General features: G+C 47.1%; 1 protein-coding gene across 1 annotated transcript in view; it reads right to left on the minus strand.

Annotated features, from left to right (window-relative positions):
- The window catches only part of LOC125116209 (SHC-transforming protein 3-like), a 53,265-nt gene extending 29,826 nt beyond the window's left edge, over positions 1 to 23,439 (minus strand). The window contains exons 1-5 of the mRNA XM_047761225.1: positions 23,405 to 23,439; positions 21,118 to 21,265; positions 17,423 to 17,542; positions 15,004 to 15,057; positions 8,494 to 8,545 (exon numbers count right to left, since the gene is read on the minus strand). Coding sequence (XP_047617181.1) covers positions 8,494 to 8,545; positions 15,004 to 15,057; positions 17,423 to 17,542; positions 21,118 to 21,265; positions 23,405 to 23,439 — 409 coding nt within the window. The remainder of the gene's footprint in view (positions 1 to 8,493; positions 8,546 to 15,003; positions 15,058 to 17,422; positions 17,543 to 21,117; positions 21,266 to 23,404) is intronic.
- Positions 23,440 to 23,966: the final 527 nt, after the last annotated feature.

Here is a 23,966-nt window from a genome sequence, read left to right on the forward strand (position 1 = left end):
TGGGACCTGGCTCGGTCCTCAGTGGACTGAGAAAACATCATCTGTTGGCTGGCTCTGAGCATCCTTCTGCAGAATGACCTCTCCGTGTTGCAAACTCCAAATCCAAAGCTAACCCTGGCTGATAATCTCTCTGGGCCTGGTATTCTCTCTGAGTTTTGTACCTGGTCTTTAGCTAAACACCCCTATCTTCTAACCTCTCCTGTGTGACTCAGTGGGTGTGAGGAGTGGTGACATCCTCGCCTAAGGCGACCATCAGGGATGCTCGTGTCACATCCCACGAGGAAAGGATGGAGCCAGAGCTGCCATCCACGAGCAAGACGAAGAAGGAGATGAGAGAGGCATATACGGGGGGGGGGTGCCCGGAGGCAAGACTCAAAAGCCTAAAATGTGGCCCCAAACAAACAAAGAGGCAGAAAAATGGGGTCACTCCTCATTCTATCCCTTCTTGAGGAAACTGGCCCTTCTGCTGTCATGGGGGTGGTCTGGGTGGGTGGGGGATGCTTGTTTGCACCCATTGGTCTCTCTCCCTGACCAATACACAAGGCTGACACCACTCTCCAGGAGGGCTAGCTCAGACCCCACAGCAGCCAGCTCAGCCATAACACTAGGGAGGGGACTTCATCAGGCTTCCCCACAGAGGCAACTCCCCACCTGGGATGAGCTGTGGCCCTTGTAATCACACCAGAAAAAAAACTTGGACATGGCATCATTCCTCCTACCGCAGCCTCCTGATAGGTCAACCACATATCTTCCAGTCACAGTAGACACTGGCAGGCCAGGAGCCACTCTGCAGGATGGCGGTTCAGTTTCCCCATGGTTTCAAATAAGTCCAGGAGTGAGTGGCTGTACCTGCCGGTTGCTGTTCAAGGCTGCTCTGGCCATTAGACTGCTAAACGGACTCTGGGCCAGCAGGGGCTTCCATTCATCACAGCATGATCTCTGAGCCCTCCCTGGGACAGCTGTCCTGTTAGTCAGCACAGGGAAGTGATGCCACAATAACAAACAGCATCCCTGTGACTAAAAATAATCCCATTCTTACATGCTCATTCCTGGGCAACTCTCCAGGTGGCAAGTCTGTGAGCCAGGCTGCTTTGCTCTTTCAAGCCTGAATTTCAACACAAGGCCTCCTCCACAAGCCAGGGAAAAGAAAGAGACAGCAGGACTTTGCACCAGCCTCACTCATTCTGCTCTCAGCCCATCACACAGAAGTGTCACCTGGCTCCTCCAGGGGTCTCCTGTGAGCTTGAGAGGAGCAAGGTCAGGACATCAGCATGCACCATCCATGCCTCTCATATGCACCAGACACCCAAAAGGATTTCCTTCTGTACATCAGAAGTTGCCAAGGTTTTTTCATGCTTATCAGTAAAGAACTCTTTACTAGATTGAGCATGTGTCCCAAATATATGTCTACTTATTTGTAAATGATTCACATATATACCCCTGTTAATATAATAGTATGTATATTATAAAAAATATCTTCTGAAAGTTGTTAAAAAAATGATTAAGGATAAACAAAAGTTCAAGATGTCTTGTTGGCCCTGAAGGCACCACACTGTCAGTTATTCCCCCAAAGTGCCATAAATATTTTGGGTAAAGTTCCTCATTAATAACGATGGATAGAAATTCATCTTTCTACCTTTGAAATATTTTTCTTAATAATTTTGAGTTTACAACAATAAAGAAACCAACAAGCCAATTGAAAAATGGGCAAAAGACTGGAATAGACATTTCACCAAAGATATACAGATGGCCAACAAGCACATGAAAAAATGCTTAACATCCCTGATTATTAGAGAAATGCAATCGAAACTACGGTGAGGTACCATCTCACACCTGTCAGAATGGCCATCATTAATAAGTCCACAAACAAAAAATGCTGGAGAGGGTGTGGAGAAAAGGGAACCCTCCTGCACTGTTGGTGGGAATGTAAATTGGTACAACCACTATGGAGAACAGTATGTAGGTACCTTAGAAAACTAAATATAGAACTATCATATGACCCAGCAATCCCCCTCCTGGGCATATATCCGGACAAAACTTTCCTTGAACAAGACACATGCACCCGCATGTTCATTGTAGCACTATTCGCAATAGCCAAGATAGGGAAACAACCTAAATGTCCATCAACAGATGAATGGATTAAGAAGATGTGGTACCGATACACAATGAAATATTACTCAGCCATAAAAAAAGAACAAAATAATGCCATTTGCAGCAACATGGATGGAACTAGAGACTCTCATACCAAGTGAAGTAAGTCAGAAAGAGAAAGACAAATACCATATGATATCACTCATATCTGGAATCTAATATATGGCACAAACGAACCTTTCTATAGAAAAAGAACATACTCATGGACTTGGAGAACAGACATGTGGTTGCCGAGGGGGAGAGGGAGGGAGTGGGATGGACTGGGAGTTTGGAGTTAGTAGATGCAAACTATGGCATCTGAAGTGGATAAGCAATGAGATCCTGCTGTATATAGCACTGGGAACTATATCTAGTCATTTGTGATAGAACATGATGGAGGATAATGAGAGAAAAAGAATGTGTGTATATATATATATATGTATATATATGACTGGGTCACTTTGCTGTACAGCAGAAATTGACAGAGCAATGTAAATCAACTATAATAGAAAAAATAAAAAACTAAAAAACATAATTTTGAAGGGTTTTTTTTGTCTTTTTTAGGGCCGCACCTATGGCATATGGAGGTTCCCAGGCTAGGGGTCGAATCGGAGCTGTAGCCACCGGCCTACGCCACAGCCACAGCAATGCCAGATCTGAGCCGTGTCTGCAACCTATACTACAGCTCACAGCAATGCTGGATCCTTAACCCGCTGAGCGAGGCTAGGGATCGAACCTGCAACGTGATGGTTCCTAGTCAGATTCATTTCCATTGCGCCAAGATGGAACTCCTAATTTTGAGTTTAAAGAGGTGGATTCCTTATCTTATCTGATTATATTTTTTTGGGGGGGGGGGGCAGCTGACATACAGAAAGTCTGTCACCAGCTCATTGCACCCATTACATATGATTATGGGGTAATGTCCCCTCTATCTTAGCTTATGTTTCCCACAACAATGGCTGCTTCCACACTCTGCGGGATGGGCCCGCAGCTTAGTGGGCACAATTTTCAAGGGGAACCTATACACGTAGGGTCAGAAGAGCTCTCAGGATCTGTGCTGCCGCTTTTGGGGATCATGGCTTCTCCCACCTGCACGCACCCCCACTTCACACTTCACAGCCATCCGGGCTCCCCAAGGCAGCCCAGCCCTTGCAGAGGTCCCATTTTGGACTGACCCTCTTATCTAGGGTCCTCTTATCTAGATTCACAGGCTCTCCAAGAGTTAAAATTCAGGAGTTCCCATTGTGGCTTAGCAGGTTAAGAATCCAACTAGTATACATGAGGATGGGGGTTCGATCCCCGGCCTCTGTCAGTGGGTTAAGGAGCCAGCATTGCCGCCAGCTGAGGTGTCAGTCACAGATGTGGCTCGGATTCCATGTTGCTGTGGCTGTGGTATAGGCCAAAGGCTACAGCTCCAATTTGAACCCTAGCATGGGAACTTCCATATGCCATGGTTTTGGCCCTAAAAAGCAAAAAAAAGAAAAGAGTTAAATTCACAGCTGACTATGAATTCTCTACCAACAGGTGACCACGTAGGGAATTTCGGAGACACCAGGAGTCATCAGTCAATCAGAAAAAATCCTACCTGCTTTCTCTTCCTCTTAGTGGGCTGATGACTCTAACCCTTTAAAAGGGACACTGAGCACAGTGAATTCTTACCAGAGTGGTGGAGACTCCAAACTCAAGCATTGTTTCCAGCCAGTCCTCGTCTGTTCACTTAATATATCCAAATGCTCCTCATTGCTCCAGACAAGCAAGAACTCCAAGATTCGGCTCCCAACCTCTTAGCTAAGAGTTGTTTAATACGTGTCCTAGCCCCAGAGAAGTAAACTAAAACTATAAGGAGATAAATTTGCACTCATCGGACTGGCAGGAATTTGCCAGCTGAAAATGCCAGCTATTGAGTAAGAGATAAAGCCAAAGAGACTTCCTGTGCCAATGGTGGAAATTATAGAGTAGGGAAAAAAAAAAAACATTTTTAAAGAGTTGGTAGTTCCTGTTGTGGCTCAGCTTTAATGAACCCAACGAGTAACCATGAGGACATGGGTTTGATCCCTGGTCTCTCTCAATGGGTTAAGGATCTGGCATTGCCGTGAGCTGTAGTGTAGGTCGCAGACACAGCTGGGATCCTGCATTGCTGTGGCTCTGGTGTAGGCCGGCAGCTACAGCTCCAATTAGATCCCTAGCCTGGGAACCTCCATATGCCTGAGTGTGGCCCTAAAAAGACCAAAAAATAAAAAATAAATAAAGAGCTGAATACGCCCCATACACATTGCTTGATTTATCCTGGAAGTATAAACCCTAGGAAAAGTCTTACAAATGAATACAAGGTAAACAAACAAAATATTTACTAAAGACCTCGCCCAAAAGACACTGACTGAGCATCACCTGTTCTAGGGTCATCCTACACGTCACCCTACGCCATCACATCATCTTTGTCTTTCATTATTGTCTTCGTGATTGTAATCGTTTTCTGAGACGGCTGTGTCAAATTACCGTAAACTTTGTGACTTAAGACACGAAAAGTTTACTTTCACAGTTCTAGAGGCTAGGGGTCTGAAACTGAGGTGTCACCAGGACCACGCTCCCTCCAGCGTTTCCAGGGGAGGAGCCTTCCTGCCTCTTGCAGCGTCTGGTGGCTCCAGAGTCCTTGCCTCCATCTGAAGATGACATCACCGCCGCCTCCTCCTCCGTGTCCGTCATCTCTTTTGTCCCTAATAAGACACTTGTCGTTGGATTTAGGGCCTGCCCTAATCCCGAATGAACTCATCTTGAGGTCCTGCATGACATCTGCAAAGGCCTCTTTTTTTTTTTATTCATTTCTTTCTTTTCTTTTAACAGCCTCACCTGCAGCACATGGAAGTTCACGGGCTAAGGGTCGAATCGGAGCTATAGCTGCTGGCCTATGCCACAGCTTATGGTGAATCCTGAATACTTAACCCACCAAGCGAGGCCAAGGAGTGAACCCACATCCTCATGGATACTTGTCCTATTCTTAACCCACTGAGCCACAGTGGCAACTCCATAGCAGAGGCCACTCTTACTCAATTAAACTCTCTGCCCGGCCTAAGGGAGGAGGAAGGAGAACAGAGCAGCCAGGGGGACTCCCACCAGCTCCTGACAGGAAGGAGGTAATTGTGGGCTGGACACAAATGGAATGGAGGAAAAGCGTGCTCCAAGATACTGTTGGTCCCTTGCCTCCCCTCCCTAACCACCTCCCAGGGGGCTGGCCCTGCCCGTGTGCAGGAACAGAGCTGTGATGGATAAAGGCTGCAAATTCCCATTGGAGGGCAGGTCCGACTCCCCTCCCCTGAACCTGAACTAGCTGGCACTACTTTGACTAGGAAATTGTGACAGAGGTGAAACTGTGCCTGGCCTTTCAGAGCACTGGGAACATGCACTTTGGCATAAGAATCCACGTGGAGAGTCCTACGGCCCTGATGGAAGAGCAGCTGGGAGGGACCCTGAGACCTCATGCAGAGGGAGAAGGACCTTGCTGGCTTAGATGTCTAGTCTCCCTGCTAAGGTCTGAGGCTTGGAAGAGAAGTCAACTTGACCCTCTAGACCAGGCCAGCCACCAGCCAAAGATGACCCACTACCCCCACTGATGCCACATGGAGCAGAAGAATCGGCCAACTGAGCCCTGCTTGGCTCTTAACACTGAGTTGTATCAAGGGCTATTTTGTATATGATGGCTGTTAAGCCACTAAGCTCTGTTACAGGCAACAGAAAACTGGAAGGAAGGAGTGAACAACTCCCAAGTATCTCAAAGGACCCCTGCGTTGGTGGGGCTCCCAAATCACCAGCAGCAGCACAGAGGCCTGGGGTTTGTCTTCACACCAGCACAGCCTGTGGGTCTCAAAGGGAGCTGGTCCCACAACCACCCAGCACGTAGAGTGGATCCTGACTTCCATGGCCAGGCACTGCAGGCAGAGGCACTGCTGATTTGCACGTGTCAAACAAGCTAACAGCCTGAAGGCTTCTATGGCCCTAAGTCAAAAAGCATGGGGTTAACCTCCTTCAGGGTCTGGACCTAGAGCCTTGCCTGTACATGGGAATGATCTGGAAAGCTTTTAAAAATACCATATACCAGGAGTTCCTGTGGTGGCACAGCAGAAATGAATCCGACTGGGAACCATGAGGTTGAAGGGTCAATCCCTGGCCTTGCTCAGTGGGTTAAGGATCTGGCGTTGCCAAGAGCTGTGGTGCAGATTGCAGACTCGGCTCGGATCTGGCGTTGCTGTGGCTGTGGTGTAGGCCGGTTGCCCCTAGCCTGATATTAGACCCCTAGCTTGGGAACCTCCCTATGTCTCGGGTGCAGCCCTAAAAAGCCAAAAAATAAAAAATAAAAATACTGTATATCACATACATGTGGCAGCTAAACTATGGCAAAAATGATCCTATACACAAAACAGAGACAGATCACAGACATGGAGCGCAGACTTGCGGTTGCCAGGCCAGGAGGGAGGAAGTGGGATGGATGGGAGTTTGGGGTTGGTGGACGCAAACTCACATTTGGAATGGAGGGGCAACTGGGGTCCTACTGTATAGCACAGGGAACTGCGTGTGACTGCGTCACTTTGCTGTACAACAGAATTGAAGAAACATCCTAAATCAAATATAGTTTAATAAAAAAAAAAAATACAGTTGTTTGGGGAACCCCCCTCTCCGAGGCCTGAGCTTAGAGATTTTTTTAAAGCTCCCCAGGTGATTCTAAAGTACAGTCTATTTTGAGAAACATTGCCCTAGAGGCCTTTAAAGGTGTCCCAAAACAGTCTAGGATTACTTGAGGCCCACCTGGAACAAATAAAAATAAAGGAAAAACTTCACCAACTGGTAACTTTAGGATAAAGGGCAGCCTTCCACCTCCCGCTCCCCCAAGACTGGCGGGAAAGCAGAAGGCTAAAATCTCATCCATATTGAATTTTTTTTTTTTTTTTGGTCTTTTTAGGGCCACACCTGCGGCATATGGAGGTTCCCAGGCTAGGGGGTCTAATATCAGGCTAGGGGCCACCGGCCTACACCACAGCCACAGCAACACTGGATCCGAGCCACGTCTGTGACCTACACTACAGCTCAAGGCCATGCCGGATCCTTCCTTAACCCACTGAGTGAGGCCAGGGATTGAACCTGCAACCTCATGGTTCCTAGTCGGATTCATTTCCGCTGCGCCACAACAGGAATTCTCCATGTTGAAATTTTAAAAGACGAGACTATCTGTGTGTGCAGACAGAGACAGAAATCCTGCCAAGCAAACTAGGAATGTTTTTTTTCTTTTCAGGGCCGCACCTGCAGCATATGGAAGTTCCCAGACTCAGAGTCAAATCAGAGTTACAGCTGCCGACCTACAGCACAGCCACAGCAACACAGCATCCAAGCTGTGTCTGCGACCTACACCACAGCTCATGGCAATGCTGGATCCTTAACCCACTGAGTGAGGCCAGGGATTGAACCCCCAGCCTCATGGATACTAGTCAGATTTGTTTCCGCTGTGCCATGACAGGAACTCTGGAAATCTTAACGATTCGTACCTAGGGTAGAGGGTGGGGGGAAAGAGGAACCAATGGCGGTGCAGGGAAGGGCCATCGTGCGGTGGTACAAAAGCCACCGGCGATCTTCATCAAAGGGTTCTAACTCGGAGTTGCCAGGAACATGGTGGCCGCCTGGGAGTCAAGGGTAGCGCCCCCTCGTCAGTGCCACCCGCCCAGGCTTGCTAACATCAGCGGGAGGTGTTTGGTTTTGTAAATAATGAAAGAAATCAGCGGGTGGTGAGTACAGAGGGAATACCTAGGAATAAAGGGTCTATGAGGATGGGAAGTTAGTACTTGGATGCTTTAAATCCTCTGGGTGTCTGAGGTCCTAGCTCCTTTGTGGGGCAGGAGTTCGGAAGAGTGGTTAGGGGACGGCACCCAAGCTGGGACACTGGCCTCCAGGGCCGTGCGGGGCAGTGGAAGGTTTCTTGGGGAAATCGAGTTGCCAGTGGATGCCCAGGAAACTGGAGCTCATGAGGAAGCCAGGAGGTTTGTAAAGTCTTCAGAAAAACTGAGGCCCCCTTGAGACCATGAGTGAGAACTGAGGCCCCCTTGAGACCATGAGTGAGAACTGCAGATGCAGGTCAGGTGGACCAAGCTGTATCCATCTGGATGCTGGTGTGTGTTTGAGGCTCACAGACACCCAGCATCTCCTAAGCCAGCCAGGTGTGCTGCCACACTTCACTGCCTAGGAACCTCAATTGCCGCTCACACTACAATATGACACTGGCTCTTCTGGGTGAAGAGGGATGAGATAATGAGAACCATCTGGAATCTGCATTAAGCCTGGCTGCACATGAGTGAGAGACGACAAAGGCCACACATTGCTCACCTCTGCGATTAACGGGGTCCTTAGCTACATATGCAACGTAGTCTGTTGTGTCCTGTGAAAGAAAAAATGAGATATCACATCATGAATCACAAGACAGCAGACATACGGTAACCAAGAGCAGCCCAAATAACAGCCCAGCCAAATGGCATTTCTCAGACTGCACCGTGGGCAGGAATCCCTGGGGACTGCGAGAGATGTGGATTCTGACTCGTCAGGCCAGAAGCAGGGCCCGGCCATCTCTGTGTGGCACCAAGGATGCTCCGCCACACCCACACTTAGCGCAGCAAAGACGTGAGGGGCACCGGTTTTCGGCACATGAGATCACACGAGGCGCTTTAAAACACTAATACCTGAGTCCCACCTGCCAGACGATCTGACTTAACTGGCCTGGATGCAAGGCCCGGGGAGCAAGGATTTTTAAAAGTTCCCCAGATGATGCCAGCATGAACCAAGGCTGAGAACCACCTCAGGTCAGCCAGGACTTGTTACAACCCAGATTGCTGAGCCCCATCCCAAGGCGTTTCCGATCCATCAGGTCCGAGGTGAGGCTCCCTCATGTGCATTTCGGACAAGCTTCTGGATACTACTGTTGCTGGTCTGGAGGCCACACTGAGAAAATCAGAGCAGATGTTTAAAGGTTGGCCGCCAACCCTCCTCGTGGGTGGATGAGGGGTGATGACATAAGGACTCATTTTAATCCGCCGAAGATGCTTCAAAAGTATGAGCTCTACTGAGAAGTCTCACCTTTATACATGGAATATAAGGTCCCTTGCCTGCCTCATCTATTCTGTGTGCAGAGGAAATGATGACCCCAGGAGTGGAATGAGGCCACCATGTGGGTTTTTGGTTTTGAACAGTCAGCGGAAATAACCATTCTCTGACTTCTTGAGAGTGAAAGAAAGATTTTCCTGCAAAGTTGACATTTTCAACATTCAAAAAACTCTCAGGAGGACAACTAGTAAAGGTCTCCCCCAATGCGGCAGCAATTTCCCCAGTGGGATGCTTCAGTGGGCTCCAACGTTATTAGTTAGATCCCGATGTTTCAGCATCTGGAAGAATCTCTGTCGTGAGTTCCTTCATTGTGATTCTCTACGGGCAGCAGAGCTGCCCCCTTCTCTCCCTCCTCCAATGAGAGAGGAGAAGAGGTGAGTGAGGCAGGTGTCGAGTGGGGTTGGGGGGTGCCAAGGGTAGGGGCGTGCCAGTTAGAAGCACCCACTGCAGGGAGTTCGTGGTGGAAGACACTTCAAACATCACTGCCTCAGAACTCACAACCACCCTCTCAGACCGAGAAAGGAGAGAGCTCTTCCAGCTTCTGTTGACTCCTGGGTAGCTACTCTGGGGTCATTCTCCAGCACGGAGCCTCTCTCCTCTTCCTCCTCCTCTCGCTCTTCCTACTCAGGGCACCGTCCTTTCGTGTATTCACAGATGGACCCGGGAAAGGGGGTGGGAGATGGTCCAACCAATCAACCTGACTCCCTGTCACTTCATCAAGGAAGATCAAGGCAGGACCTGAAGCTATTGGCAAAAATAAGGATTGCAGCTTGCGATCACAGATACTCTTCCTGGGTTCAGCAGATATGAATGTCAGAAGTGGCCACTAGTGTTTCTCCATCTGAAATCCATGGAACCCTAGGGTGGGGCAGGTAAATTCTCCAGTGTTTGAGACATGACCAGAATTTCTTTTCAATTTTATGTTTTCATTTCCATAATAATCTTCGAAGTTAACATGAGACCATGTGGGACCATCCCAGCGACAACAATGCCATTGAGTTCCACACGCAATTTCAGTGCCAAGATTTTCAGGGGGGTGGTTTCCAACTTTATGGGTGCCAGGTTTTTAAAGAATTAGAGAGGAGTTCCCTTCGTGGCGCAGTGGTTAACGAATCTGACTAGGAACGATGAGGTTGGGGGTTCGATCCCTGGCCTTGCTCAGTGGGTTAAGGATCCGGCGTTGCCATGAGCTGTGGGGTAGGTCGCAGACACGGCTCGGATCCCATGTTACTGTGACTCTGGCGTAGGCCGGCAGCTACAGCTCCAATTCGACCCCTAGCCTGGGAACCTCCATATGCCGTGGGAGCGGCCCTAGAAAAGGCAAAAAGACCAAAAAAAAAAAAAAAAAAGAAAGAAAGAATGGTCAGACTAAATGTCTTTGCTCCAGCTGAAGCAAGTTAGTGTCACATTTGGACACAATGATGTACGACTCGTTTACTTGAATAGAAGAAATTTGTAGGAGGAGTGAGTCATCCAGCACCTGGGGTAAAAGAGAGATGCTGACCTCAAAGTCTTCTGCACTGTGGCGGCCAGTGCTAGAGCCACAATGGGAGCAGAGATTTAGTTTCAGCACAACTTTACTCATCCCAGTGAATTAATTTTACTTTGTTATTGACTTACTGCATTTATCTGTACTTCACTTCCAAGTTGGACTGGGATTTACAATAAAAAGTATAAACATGAGGGGTCTATACATAATTTGTTGGTGTACGTATCTGGGTAACAAAACTAAAGTTCACACTAGTGGCATATACAAGGAAGTTCTTCTTTTTAAATTATTGCTCCAGTCTGAGACACTCTGCTCTGGCTCCAAGCTATGGCGGGAAGACCAAGCAAGAGATGGGATGCATCCCTGTCACTCAGATGGTCAATGGCCAAACCAAGGACACAGTTTCTTTGATGCCAATATTGCTGCATTTCTGGTGCAGTGGGGGAGTGTATTGCTGCTCAAAACCAAATTCTTGGCATCACTCCATCATGCAGTGAGTGCTCCAAGTTCAAAGATGGGGCTGCCAAGTGCTTGTTGTTTCTGTATTTATCCACGACTGTTGTCCCTCCCCAAGTTTTCCAGAGCCTGACCATAATTCTGGCATTCTTTTGGTGATCTTTGAAGACTGCTGATGACAGCAGATTGTAATTATAGTGTGCTTTTTTAATGTAGGGATTAACAGTGTTTTCCAGTCTGTCTTACTTGACATTTCAAAATCGCATTTTCTTACCCGGGAAACTGAGGCACAAAGCAAAAAAGTAGGTCCATACATAACCAGGAATAGAACCTAAAGTTGTTGTTTTTATTTAAAACATCTACCAGTTGTAATGGTGACAAACGACTTTGGAATGGGAACTCACGTACAATATGATATGCATTAGGACTGGTTAAAATAAAAAATAGCCAGGCTTCCTATTCCCTGGAATCATGATGTTTTCAGTATCAGAAAAAAATATAAAGAGTTACGAATTTTTTTAAGGGCCACTGAATGTTTCCCTTTTATAAGAAGAGGTGATAGGGAAACTGAAAATCGTCCACAGATCGTGTGCTTCCTGGAGATTTAAATAATTTTAATGCAGGGAATTTATCTGGCTTTCCATTTTCGGGATCTCTGCATCTCTACTCACTGTGTCATTGTGAAGATGAGGTTCGAGGCCAGTTCTTGAAAGGAGATGCTGAAACCAGTGTGCACTGCTTCTGCCTCTTACTGTTCAAACTGGGTTACCTTCCAAACTTAAGACACTATGACTCTAAGCATTGCATAAGGCAAGCACATAGACAGCCACTGCAAATTAACAAGCCCCGGTTACAGATACAGGTGTAGATACATGTATTGCTATAGTGCAGGTACATACATGTCTAGATATAATCTTCAGAAATGCTCCTTGGATGGGCTCAACTCTAGAAGACTTCCAGTTTCTAAACATACATCTCAATGATGTATTTCATTTAACAATGGAAGGTAAGAAATTCAAGGCTTAGAAAGACAGCAAAGGAAGGAAAGGGAAGGAAAAAAAGAAAAGGAAAGTATCACAGAAGGCTGTGAAAAAGTAGACCTTAAGTACGAAATAAGGCGAAATCAGTGGAACTCAATGAATGAGGCGCTTAAACAATGCTCTGGGGCATCCGGTGACACTTTAGCAGAGGTTTCAGGGCAAGGAACCATCAGCAGGATGGCCAAATCCCTCTCCTGCCAGTTCTTTGGCTCAAGAGTCTGCAACAGGGAGATGCCCAGGGCTCTTCCTGCAGCTGCATCTCCAGGCAGGAGCAATGATGGGGCAAAGTGAGTGACGTTTCCCTGGGGGCTGTGGCAGGTGGGGGAGAGGGGGGCCAGGCACAGGTTTCTTGTAGCTAAGACACCCAGTGCCAAAATTATACTGTTCTTTGGAAACGTAGAGGCTAGAGGCAACAGTGGAAATCACTCCAATTTGGCTTTTTTTTTTTTTTTAATTTTATAGCTGTATCTGCAGCACATGGAAGTTTCCTAGGGGTTGAATCGTAGCTGAAGCTGCCAGCCACAGTCACAGCAACTCAGGATCCAAGCCGTGTCTGTGACCTATACCACAGTTCATGGCAACACTGGATCCTTAACCCACTGAGCAAGGCCAGGGATTGAACCCGCATCCTCATGGATACCAGTCAGGTTCATTACCCCTGAGCCACAACGGGAACTCCTCGAGTTGGCTTTCAATGTGCCAACAGCAGTTCTACAGTCAGTTTACCCAGGTAGGGAATATGGGAAGAAAGGTACATAATGGAAACACAAGGTGTGGGGAAAAAAATCCCCTTCTCGGGCTAGAAATAGATGAGATCCCTGGCCTTGGAATAGGGGCTAACACACTGATTCCTCAGGCTGCCTTGGACCAGTAAACTGTTACATAAAATCTGAGCATTGCCTACTGATAATCTGACAAAATACTACAGACAGCAATAAGAATAACTACCCTGACTGGGGAGGAAATGGTTTTTGGAGTCCTGTCCTCCCTGACACTAAAACTGAACGTTGGCATCACGTGGTAACATCCTAACTGAATGTGGGGAGCAAGTTTGCCTGCTTAATAAAAGAAGCAATGAGGAGTTCCCGTCGTGGCGCAGTGGTTCACGAATCCGACTAGGAACCATGAGGTTGCGGGTTCGGTCCCTGGCCTTGCTCAGTGGGTTAAGGATCCGGCGTTGCCGGGAGCTGTGGTGTAGGTTGCAGACGCGGCTCGGATCCCGAGTTGCTGTGGCTCTGGCGTAGGCCGGTGGCTGCAGCTCCGATTGGACCCCTAGCCTGGGAACCTCCATATGCTGCGGGAGCGGCCCAAGAAATAGCAACAACAACAACAACAAAAAAGACAAAAGACAAAAAATAAATTAAAAAAAATAAAAAAAAGAAGCAATGAAAACTAGAACATTCTCATTCTCTTTATTCTCCCTCTTCCTCTCTCCAACTCTGCCACTCCTTCCCTGTTGGCAAAGCATGCCATTAAAAGATTGCAGGGTTAAATTTGGAAAGAAGAAAGACCAATTTCAAATATTTATGAAGTAACCAGACAAAGTAAGTTCTCAGCCTTCAAAGAGACATAAAATAGGAAAATGAAGGCCCCCAGGGGAGGACCAAAAGAAAAACAGGAACAGGAGTTCTTGTCGTGGCTCAGTAGTTAACAAATCCGGACTAGGAACCATGAGGTTGTGTGTTCAATCCCTGGCCTCGCTCAGTGGGTTAAGGATCTGGCATTGCCATGAGCTATGGTGGGAGTTGCAGACATGACTCGGATCCAGTGTTGCTGTGGCTGTGGTGTAGGCTGGCAGCTGTAGCTCCAATTCGACCCCTAGCCTGGAAACCTCCATACGCTGCGGGTGCAGCCCTAGAAAAGACAAAAAAAAAAAGAAAGGAAAACAGGAACAAAGCCAGACTCCAGGGTGGACTGGCAGAGTTACCAGCACAGCCCAGCAACTGGAAAGCCAGGGAGCACTGTCATTATCTCTTAAGAAAGCCCATGCTTTGAGAGTTTTTGACAGATTTAACTAATGAAATCAAATTTTTTCTTTTTCTTTTTAGGGCTGTACCAGCGGCATATGGAAGTTACCAGGCTAGGGGTCAAATTGGAGCTGCGGCTGCCGGCCTACACCACAGCCACAGCAATGTCAGATCCGAGCCACAGCTGTGACCTACACCACAGTTCATGGCAACGGAGCCCCAACCCAGTGAGCAAGGCCAGGGATCAAACCTGCATCCTCACGGACATTATGTCGGGTTCTTAACCCTCCGAGCTACAGTGGGAACTCCATAAAATGAAATTTAAAGGCAGATGTTTGCCATTTGTTATCCCTTTAAAAATGAGAGTCAAGGAGTTCCAGTTGTGGCACAGCTGAAACCAACCCAACTAGGAACCATGAGGTTGCGGGTTCGATCCCTGGCCTCGCTCAGTGGGTTAGGGATCCAGCATTGCCGTGAGCTGTGATGTAGGTCACAGACGAGACTCAGATCCCATGTTGCTGTGGCTGTGGTGTAGACCGGTAGCTAGAGCTCCAATTAGACCCCCAGCCTGGGAACCTCCATATGCTGCGGATGTGGCCCTAAAAAGACAAAAAGACAAAAAAAAAAGAGAGAGTCAAGAACAGCTTATGAAACCGGAAAGGGGAAATAGTTGGCAGCACAGTTAGCTTTCTTGCTAGGGTCCTAAGAGGCGCACTTTGGAAGCAGGGCCCCTTCTCAGCAATTCCAACTAGACAGAAAGAGAGAAAACAGCTCCAAAGCCACTTACCGGGTCTCCCCCGGAGGCGAAAGAAATGGACTGCATGTGATGATTCGCTATAATCTGCCAGGCCCAAAACAAGAAACGAGAGGTGCCATTATTACCCTTCCCATGTCTTGGAAAACTGTTGGCAGGCAATACAACGCGACAAGGTTCCCTGAAAATTGGTAAAATCAGTCCCCGATGAAAATAACAGTTACCAAGGTAACAATAGATAACCTTGAGTGAACTTTCACAGTATGTCAGCTGCTCATGAGCTGCTCTGCCAGAACTGTCCCGTTTAAGTCGCACAGCAGCTCTGTGAGGTGGGAACTATGGCGATCCCGTTTTTTTTACAGATGGGGAGCCTGCGGCGGACCCTGAGGCCAGGCAGCAAGGCTGCAGGCTCTGCAGCCAGTTAGAAGACAGAGTTGTGACCGACAAGGGGGCTCTTAACAACTATGCCTCTTTGAGGAGGAAAGCATCTCCCCCACACACCAAAACACTGCAGCACTGCAGATTCTGTTTCCGAAGACATATGGGGTCTTCAGTACAGACCCCATGGCTGGAGAAGACGGAGCATGGCTGACCCTATCTGATCCCATTTGTATCACGGGCACGTCAATTTGAAAGCCTGCATCTAAGATCAAAATCGGTGCCCTCTCGGGGCCCTCTTGCAATTTATCAATTTAAAAACCAGCAAGGATGGTCCAAGTTAATTTCAAAATGGGAATTTTCCATTAGCATTATAAACTGCAGCACACAGTGGAATTTAGGAGGCACGGAGTAAATTAGAAGCTGCCCTAAATTTAAAAAGCTACATAAGTCTTCCATGCTATTTTTAGCTTTTTAAAGACAATGTAATGACATTGAAGTAAATTTTCGGGGGTGGGAACAGCACTCTTGCCTCCATCCCAGTATAACCAGGTTTATTTCTGCACGGCCCCCTCAGGCCCTCGCCAGCAGGCAGGCAGGCAGGCAGAATTTACAGAGCCGTAATCCTACCAGCCAAGGGATTTTTCCAACCATGCTCCAGTAAAACTGAAAGCAAAAACTATCACTGAATCAGAAGATAAAATTAGATATTTTTAAATGGTTATTTCAATTCTTGGCACTTGCAGAACTACTCAGGATCTAGAAAAACCTGAGCATAGAAATGAAGAAAAACAATGAGTCCAGCTCGGTGGCCCATGCCCAAACCCAGCTGGATAAAACAATCAGCTGCCCCTCCCAGCCTTCCAAATCCTGCCTCTTGTCAGGGCTTCTGGGAGAGCAACAAGGACAGAGCGGTCCCCAGAGGATAACAAAGTGTGACTTCTAAAGTTGTTCCGTCTTGCTTGTTTAATTTTTGAGCCTAAAGTCGCCTTCAAACTGGGGTTTGGAGATTCAGGTGGACATGAAGATTTAAGGGGGAAAAATGGAAACTGGATTTGGTCAACATGGCCACACCTGGGTGACTGCCTGCTGTCCCCTGGGGTAAGCCAGAAATTGAAAAGGAGAGTAAGACAATTAGAGCTAATTAAGTAAAGGCTGGGTTTTGCTCTGAGGATGCTTCATCTTGCTTCTTCTCTTTGAGGGCTCTGCAGAGGGGAGCGAGCTAGCATGGCCTTTCTTTCTCTTTGGGTTGGCAAGGGAGGGACTGCCCACTTGGCCTCATTCTCAGTTTGCTATAACTAGACCCTGCTCTCAGGAGAGGCAGAGGGATGTGAGCTCTGGCTCCTGCCAAACCTTGCTCAGACTCTTGTCATCCAAGCTGGCATCCCCTGGGTCCCCTGAGCCCAGCCCCCACTCCCACCCACCTCAACCAAGGCCAGGACAACGGGACCCAGCCCCTCCCAACTGGCCCCCAATCTCAGGATGGGAAAGGCCAACCATGGGGACCTCATCCTTTCTGCTCAGAGAGTCTGCCTCCCTCTCCTCTCTTCTATCCCCATTCCCCTCCCTCCCCTCTCCCTTCCTCCTCCTCCTCCTCCTTCTCACTCTCTCTCTCTTTCTCTCGCTGGAAGAGGGAATTAGGAGATACAATCCCACAGAATTGAGGACTGGGGTTTGAGGAGTCCTAAAAACAAAAGCTGCCACAGCCACCATTTCAAAGATGATACATGTGAAACTCAAGCGTGGGCTGTAGAGCCAACAGAATATAATAGAGAACAAAATGGGGCAAGGACATGGAGAGGAGAATCTGTACATACACGCACTGCTTTTTGACACTGTAAGTAAACCCATGATTTCATGCATCATCCTCCCCCGAGAAAGGGTAATTTATAGCAGAATTCAAGGGACCCAATTCCACCTATCATTCTGTTGGAGTCCTTTGCAAGCGGCCAGTGTAGACTGGTGGAGAGACTAGGCAGGTGTGCTAGACCCGGTCCAGCTGGAAGCAGGAAGCCCTGCAAAACAGCCACAGTTTGGGGGCTCTGGGCAGGGCTGGGCCTAGGCACTTACAGACCTGTTTCGAGTCCGGCGTCCGCAGGTTCAGGCTGGCGGTGGAAATGGTCAGGGAGATGCTCATCCCCGCAAACTGGAGGTTGCTCTTGCCCAGGATGCTGGACAGCATTTTGCTGGGAGGCTATAAAACCAAGCAGGGTTATTTCAGCTCTCCATTCACAGAAGGCCACGCTCTCAGGGCCGATCCGCTGCAGCCTCTGCCACACCTCCAACCTCCACTGACCCCTCTCACCCTCTCAGCAGGCACATGGAGGCAAGGTGCCAGGAATCGCCCAGGAGGGTGGGATCCGATACTAACACACAAATTCCAGAGTATGCAACATGCAAATTGTAAAGTGCCTACTGGGTGTATATGGAGATGTGGGCCCTGGCAGGAAGGTTGCAGGTGTCAGCACACCAGCTCATGTTGAGATGCATCTCATGGGGTCACTCATAAGCCCGGGAGGGCACACAGGCCAGGGCTTGAAGTTCTACAGCCTCAGAAACCAGTTTCATCCTAGCAGGAGTCAAACGCCTCAGGACCAGACTGAAATGGACCAGCTCATGGGGATCATGAGTCATAAAATGGTCCAATTAAAACCAATAGGTCTGGAACCAGCACACAGAGGACAGGCTTGGTTCTGCTCTAACTGCTGCATCAATTAGCCCTTCAGAACTGTCCTTGGCACAGGGTGCAACAGGCTACCCCATCCTTCCTTTTCTGTTTAGAATATGCCCTCTTTGAAGATGCCAATTAACACTAGTTCTTAACAACACGGGCACTGTTTTTGACTCTTCTGCTAGAGCTATTTAAAAATAGAAAGGCCTGGGCCCCACCCAGGAGATTCTGATTAAGCATAGCAGGGGTGGAGCCCCGAAATCAACACTGTTTCCAAAGACTTTCACCAAGAGGACCATAAGGGGAGTTCCCATTGTGGCGCAGTGGTTAACGGATCCGACTAGGAACCATGAGGTTGCGGGTTCGGTCCCTGCCCTTGCTCAGTGGGTTAACGATCCGGCGTTGCCGTGAGCTGTGGTGTAGGTCGCAGATGCGGCTCGGATCCTGCGTTGCTGTGGCTCTGGAGTAGGCCGGTGGCTACAGCTCCGATTAGACCCCTAGCCTGGGAAATCTCCATATGCCGAGGGAGCGGCCCAAGAAATAGCAAAAAGACAAAAAAAAAAAAAAAAAAGAGGACCATAAGGGAACCCTGAAACTTGCTGGTTGGGTTTGAAAGAGGAGTTTCCCTGTCTCTGTTCTTGACACCCTCTCCAAGTTCCTGTATTCAAGATCCTGGAGACTTCAACACCATTAGTTATTAGAGAAATGCAAATCCAAACTACAGTGAGCTACCACCTCACGCCAGTCAGAATGGCCATCATTAATAAGTCTACAAATAACAAAGGCTGGAGCGGGTGGTTCCTGCACTATTGGTGGGAATGTAAACTGATACAACCACTTTGGAAAACAGTATGGAGGTACCTCAGAAAACTAAATATAGAACTACCTTATGACCTAGCAAGCCCGCTCTTGGGCATATATCTGGACAAAACTTTCATTCAAAAAGATACATGCACCCCTATGTTCATTAGAGCGCTTTCACAATAGCCAAGGCATGGACACAACCTAAGTGCCCATTGACAGATGAGTGGATTAAGAAGATATGGTATGTATATATATATATATATATATATACATACATATATATATATATATATATATATATTCACAATGGAATACGACTCAGCCATAAAAAAGAACAAAATAATGCCATTTGCAGCAATGTGATAGAAATAGAGATTCTCATATTAAGTGAAATAAGTCAGAAAGAGAAAGACCTTATGTTATCATTTATATGTGGAATCTAAAGTATGGCACAGATGAACCTATCTACAGAACAGAAACAGACTCACAGACATGGACAACAGCCTTGTGGTTGCCAAGGGGACAGGGGAATGGGATGGACTGGGAATTCGGTGTTAATAGATACAAACTGTTACATTTAGAATGGACAGACAATGAGGTCCTGCTGTAAAGCACAGGGAATTAGGTCCAATCACTTGTGATGGAACATGATAAAAGATAATATGAGAAAGGGAGTGTGTATAGATGTATGCCTGGGTCATTTTGCTGTACAGCAGAAATTGACAGAACATTGTAAATCAACTGTACTAAAAAAATTTTTAAAAATTGGAGTTCCTGTCCTGGCGCAATGGTTAATGAATCCAAGAGGAACCACGAGGTTGTGGGTTTCATTCCTGGCCTCGCTCAGTGGGTTAAGGATCCGGCGTTGCCATGAGCTATGGTGTAGGCTTGGATCTGGCGTTGCTGTGGCTATGGCATAGGCCAGAGGCAACAGCTCCGGTCGGACCCCTAGACTGGGAACCTCCATATGCCGCAGGTTCGGCCCTAGAAAAGACAAAAAAAAATTTAAAAAATAAAATACATCTTTAAAACAAAATAAATAAATAAGTAAATAAATAAATACAAATTAAAAAAATTTTTTTAATCCTGTAGCCTTGCCTAGTTCTCTATGTCTGTCTCCTGTAGGCTGATTGGAACAAAGGCCAGAACATCTAAATGAGACTTCATCCAAAGTTCTCAGCCTCTGCCTGAAACCCAGTTGCTCTGTGGGCTCACAGATGTCTCCAAGCTTCGAAGATGGAGCTGACCCACAGCCTTGGGAGCAGCTGAAGCAATCCTGCAACCTGCCCCAGAGCCCCAGCCTCAGGACAGACTCTGAGATACCCACAGGGCTGTAATCCCTACTATTCAGTCCAGGAATAGAAAAGTCCAGATGGTGGGTATTAATGAGGATTTCGCTAAGTAAATTAAGTAAATAATTTAAGACTTTTCTGAGCTTCCTCTTAATCCATTTTGTTTCTTCTGGTCCAACCACCTCCGGGATGAAAAGGTCATCCAGGGGTTGAACCTGCAGCCTGTGGAGCCAGGCAGTCTGAGCCTGAGCTCAGGTCCACCACCTTCCCATCTTTCCGGTTCTCATCTCTGCACCTCAATTTTTTTTTGTCTTTTTGCCATTTTCTTGGGCCGCTCCTGCAGCATATGGAGGTTCCCAGGCTAGGGGTCGAATCTGAGCCATAGCCACCGGCCTTCACCTGAGCCACAGCAACCAGAGCCACAGCAACTCGGGATCCGAGCCACATCTGCAACCTACATCACAGCTCACAGCAACACTGGATCCTCAACCCACTGAGCAAGGCCAGGGATCGAACCCGCAACCTCATGGTTCCTAGTCGGATTTGTTAACCACTGCGCCACGACGGGAACTCCTGCACCTCAATTTTTATCACCTGTAAAATGGGAACATCCAACCGTGTTCTAGAGCTGGCTTTTTCCAGTTAACAAGAGAGACGGCAACGGCAGATCCGAGCCACATTTGTGATCTACACCACTGCTCACAGCAACGCCGGATCCTTAACTCACTGAGCGGGGCCAGAGATCAAATCCACATCCTCATGGATACCTGTCAGGTTCTTAACCCGCTGAGCCACAGCAGGAACTCCAAGTTACCCCCTTTAAGCCAAGGGATATCTTTTGGTTCCTGCCACCCAGCCTCCCCCCACCCCCCGCCCAAAATAAAGTGACAAGAGGCAGGCCGTGGAAAAAGGAAACACAGCAATCATGTGTGATTACAGCTGCTGAGTGACGTCAGAAGAGAGGAAAAGGAGAAGACAGACACAGAGCCAGGAAGACAGTACCTTTCTCTTCCTGAAGGCTCCCTTGGCACCAGGGACGGCTTCGCAAACCCGGCTGATGGCTTCCCTTGAGAGGACGGGAAGAGAGACCCATTTTATCACCTCCATCAGGATGACAAAACCCAGAGACCTCACCCGTGCAAACACAAGACTAATAAGCAAAACACAAACAGCTCATCTTAGAACCTCTGGCAGGCAGGATCCTAGTCTTTCCTGCGGCTGGGATCGTCTCCGAAGTGTGTAACACATATCAATGCCACCCTTTTATTTTAAACATTTGGTTAAGATTCCATTTTAGAAAATCGGTGCCCTGAAGCACTGAAGGGTACTCTTCTGGATGTTCTCTTCATGGCCATAGTCATGGCACAAGGCTCAAAGCTAATCAAGCGCTGCTATTGATCTCTGAAGTGAGTCAGAATGCAATTAAAGGAAATTTGGTCCTTTGGGTGTTATTCCCAGCTTCTGCAGTTCCTAAATATCCTAAAATCAAGAGGGTTTTGAAGGAGAAGAGGAACTCCAGGGGTATACAAATGAGCCGGAAATGAGGCTCTATGCTGGACAGTTCCATGGAGCCGGTGTTTATAGAGCAGCTACAATGTCAGGGCACAGTCCTGAGGAAGGCGGCAAGGGGCATCCTAGGTAGTGAGTGAGGGGGCCCGACAGGAGCATCAGAGGCAGAGGATCTGACCCACAGGTCTGCCTGGGACAGGAGAGCAAGGGAGCAGTGGGAGGACCAAAAGTAAGACCAGGTGGAGGCTGCTACGGTCCAGATGCTAGAGGCTGGGGAGGGCATGGTTTGGGCAGGTGCTTGGAAACACAGCTCAACTTTGTGACTTCGCCTCAGTGAGAAATGACGGGTGATATGCCAAAGTCAGGGAGCCCAGAAAGGAGCTGGGTGAACTTCTCAACTCCCACATTGGAAAGGACGAAATAGTAAAAGAATACTTTTTTTTTTTGATGGGGGAGGGGGCATGGGATGGACTGGGAGTCTGGCGTTCGTAGATACAAACTATTGCATTTGGAGTGGATAAGCAATGAGATCCTGCTGTAGAGCACAGGGAACTACATCCAGTCACTCATGATAGAACATGATAGAGGATAATGACAGAAAAAGAGCATATATATATATGCGTGTATATATATATATATATGTATATATACACATACACATTCTGAGTCACTTTGCTGTACAGCAGAAATTAACATAAAATTGTAAATCAACTATAACAGAAAAAATAAAAAGCTTACCCCCCCAAAAAAAAGTTCTGAGAAACTTTAAAAAAAAAAAGAATATTAAAAAAAATAAATAGGAATTTAGAGATACACTAAAGGATAAAGACCATAATGGGTCCTCGGAAACATTCCACAAACTTTCTCAGCTGAATACTTCTGGAAATTATTTTCTATCCTCTAGAAAAGTAATTACTGTCACAATAGAATGCTTTTAAGACAAATATGACCTTGTTAAATTAGCTAAGAGTCTATTAAAAAAAAAAAAAAAGCTTCACATTTGCCATTCAATTCATTGTACAGAGGGGAGGAAGAAATGCTATTCTAAAAGTTCGGATGCCATAAAAGCTGTAGACTATGAATCACCATGACTCAGAAAAAAGTTTATTTAAAAGAAACAAATGTTTTTGATGTTTTGTGCTTAGTCATTTCTTTTATAATAATATCCTAAGAATGGTTCTATCAAAATGATCACCCCAAGTATTTTCTGAAAGCAAGTTCCTTATGGAAAAGAGTCAAGTTGTTTCTCTGGAGAAACATATATAAAAATTATCTCTATTTTTATCTGTTCAGCTTTTTTTTTTTTTTTTGTCTTTTTGTCTTTTCAGGGCCATACCTGTGGCACATGGAGGTTCCCAGGCTAGGAGTCAAATCAGAGCTACAGTCGCTGGCCTACACCACAGCCACAGCAACGCAGGATCTAAGCCACATCTGCGACCTACACCACAGCTCACGGCAACGCTGGATCCTTAACCCACTGAGCGAGGCCAGGGATAGAACCCACGTCCTCATGGATACTAGACAGGTTTGTTAACCACTGAGCCATGATGAGAACTCCTGTTTAGCTTTTTAACAGCATTGTGCTTGTTATATCAAATGATGTATTTAGCTGAGGAAAGCAGTTAAATAGTCCCAGCAGGCTAAAGGGACATTATTCAGTGGAAAGTTTCCTGTATAAGCATCAGATTTTTTTCTCCATCCACACAAGAGAAAAAAATCATTCTTGGATGACAGTTTTCAAAAAGGAAATGTCAAATGTCTAACTTATTACACAGTTTACACATCATCATCAGTCCGCGCGTGAAGCTTGGGCATCGGGCCTTGCTAGTTACATGCCCCTCTAGGAGATGGAGGTAAGCAGCACCCATGAGCAATTCAGAATTGGATTGTGGGAGTTTCTATTGTGGCTTAGGGGAAAAGAACCCAACTAGTATCCATGAGGATGCAGGTTTGATCCCTGGCCTCGCTCAGTGGGTTAAGGATCCGGCATTGCCATGAGCTGTGGCATAGGTCGCAGACACGGCTCAGATCCTATGTTGCTGTGGCTGTGGTGTAGGTTTTGATTTGACCCCTAGCCTGGGAACATCCATATGCCTCAGTTGTGGCCCTTAAAAAAAATGGGATTGTGGAGAAAACGTTTCAAATCATAAACATGGACCGTCTAACAAATCCACCCATAGAGAGACAAGCAAGCACATTCAGAGACTCACACTTTGGGCTTTAAAATTTGCAAATGCAAGAAATTCCAGAAATTTCTCAGAGCTCATGGACTCAAAGAAAGTCCAAAGGATTACCCTAGTGAGCCCCAAAGAGGGTGGCAAAACTGCTTTTCAGATAAATGC

This window comes from Phacochoerus africanus, chromosome 15 (assembly GCF_016906955.1).
Source record: "Phacochoerus africanus isolate WHEZ1 chromosome 15, ROS_Pafr_v1, whole genome shotgun sequence".
Taxonomy (NCBI): domain Eukaryota; kingdom Metazoa; phylum Chordata; class Mammalia; order Artiodactyla; family Suidae; genus Phacochoerus; species Phacochoerus africanus.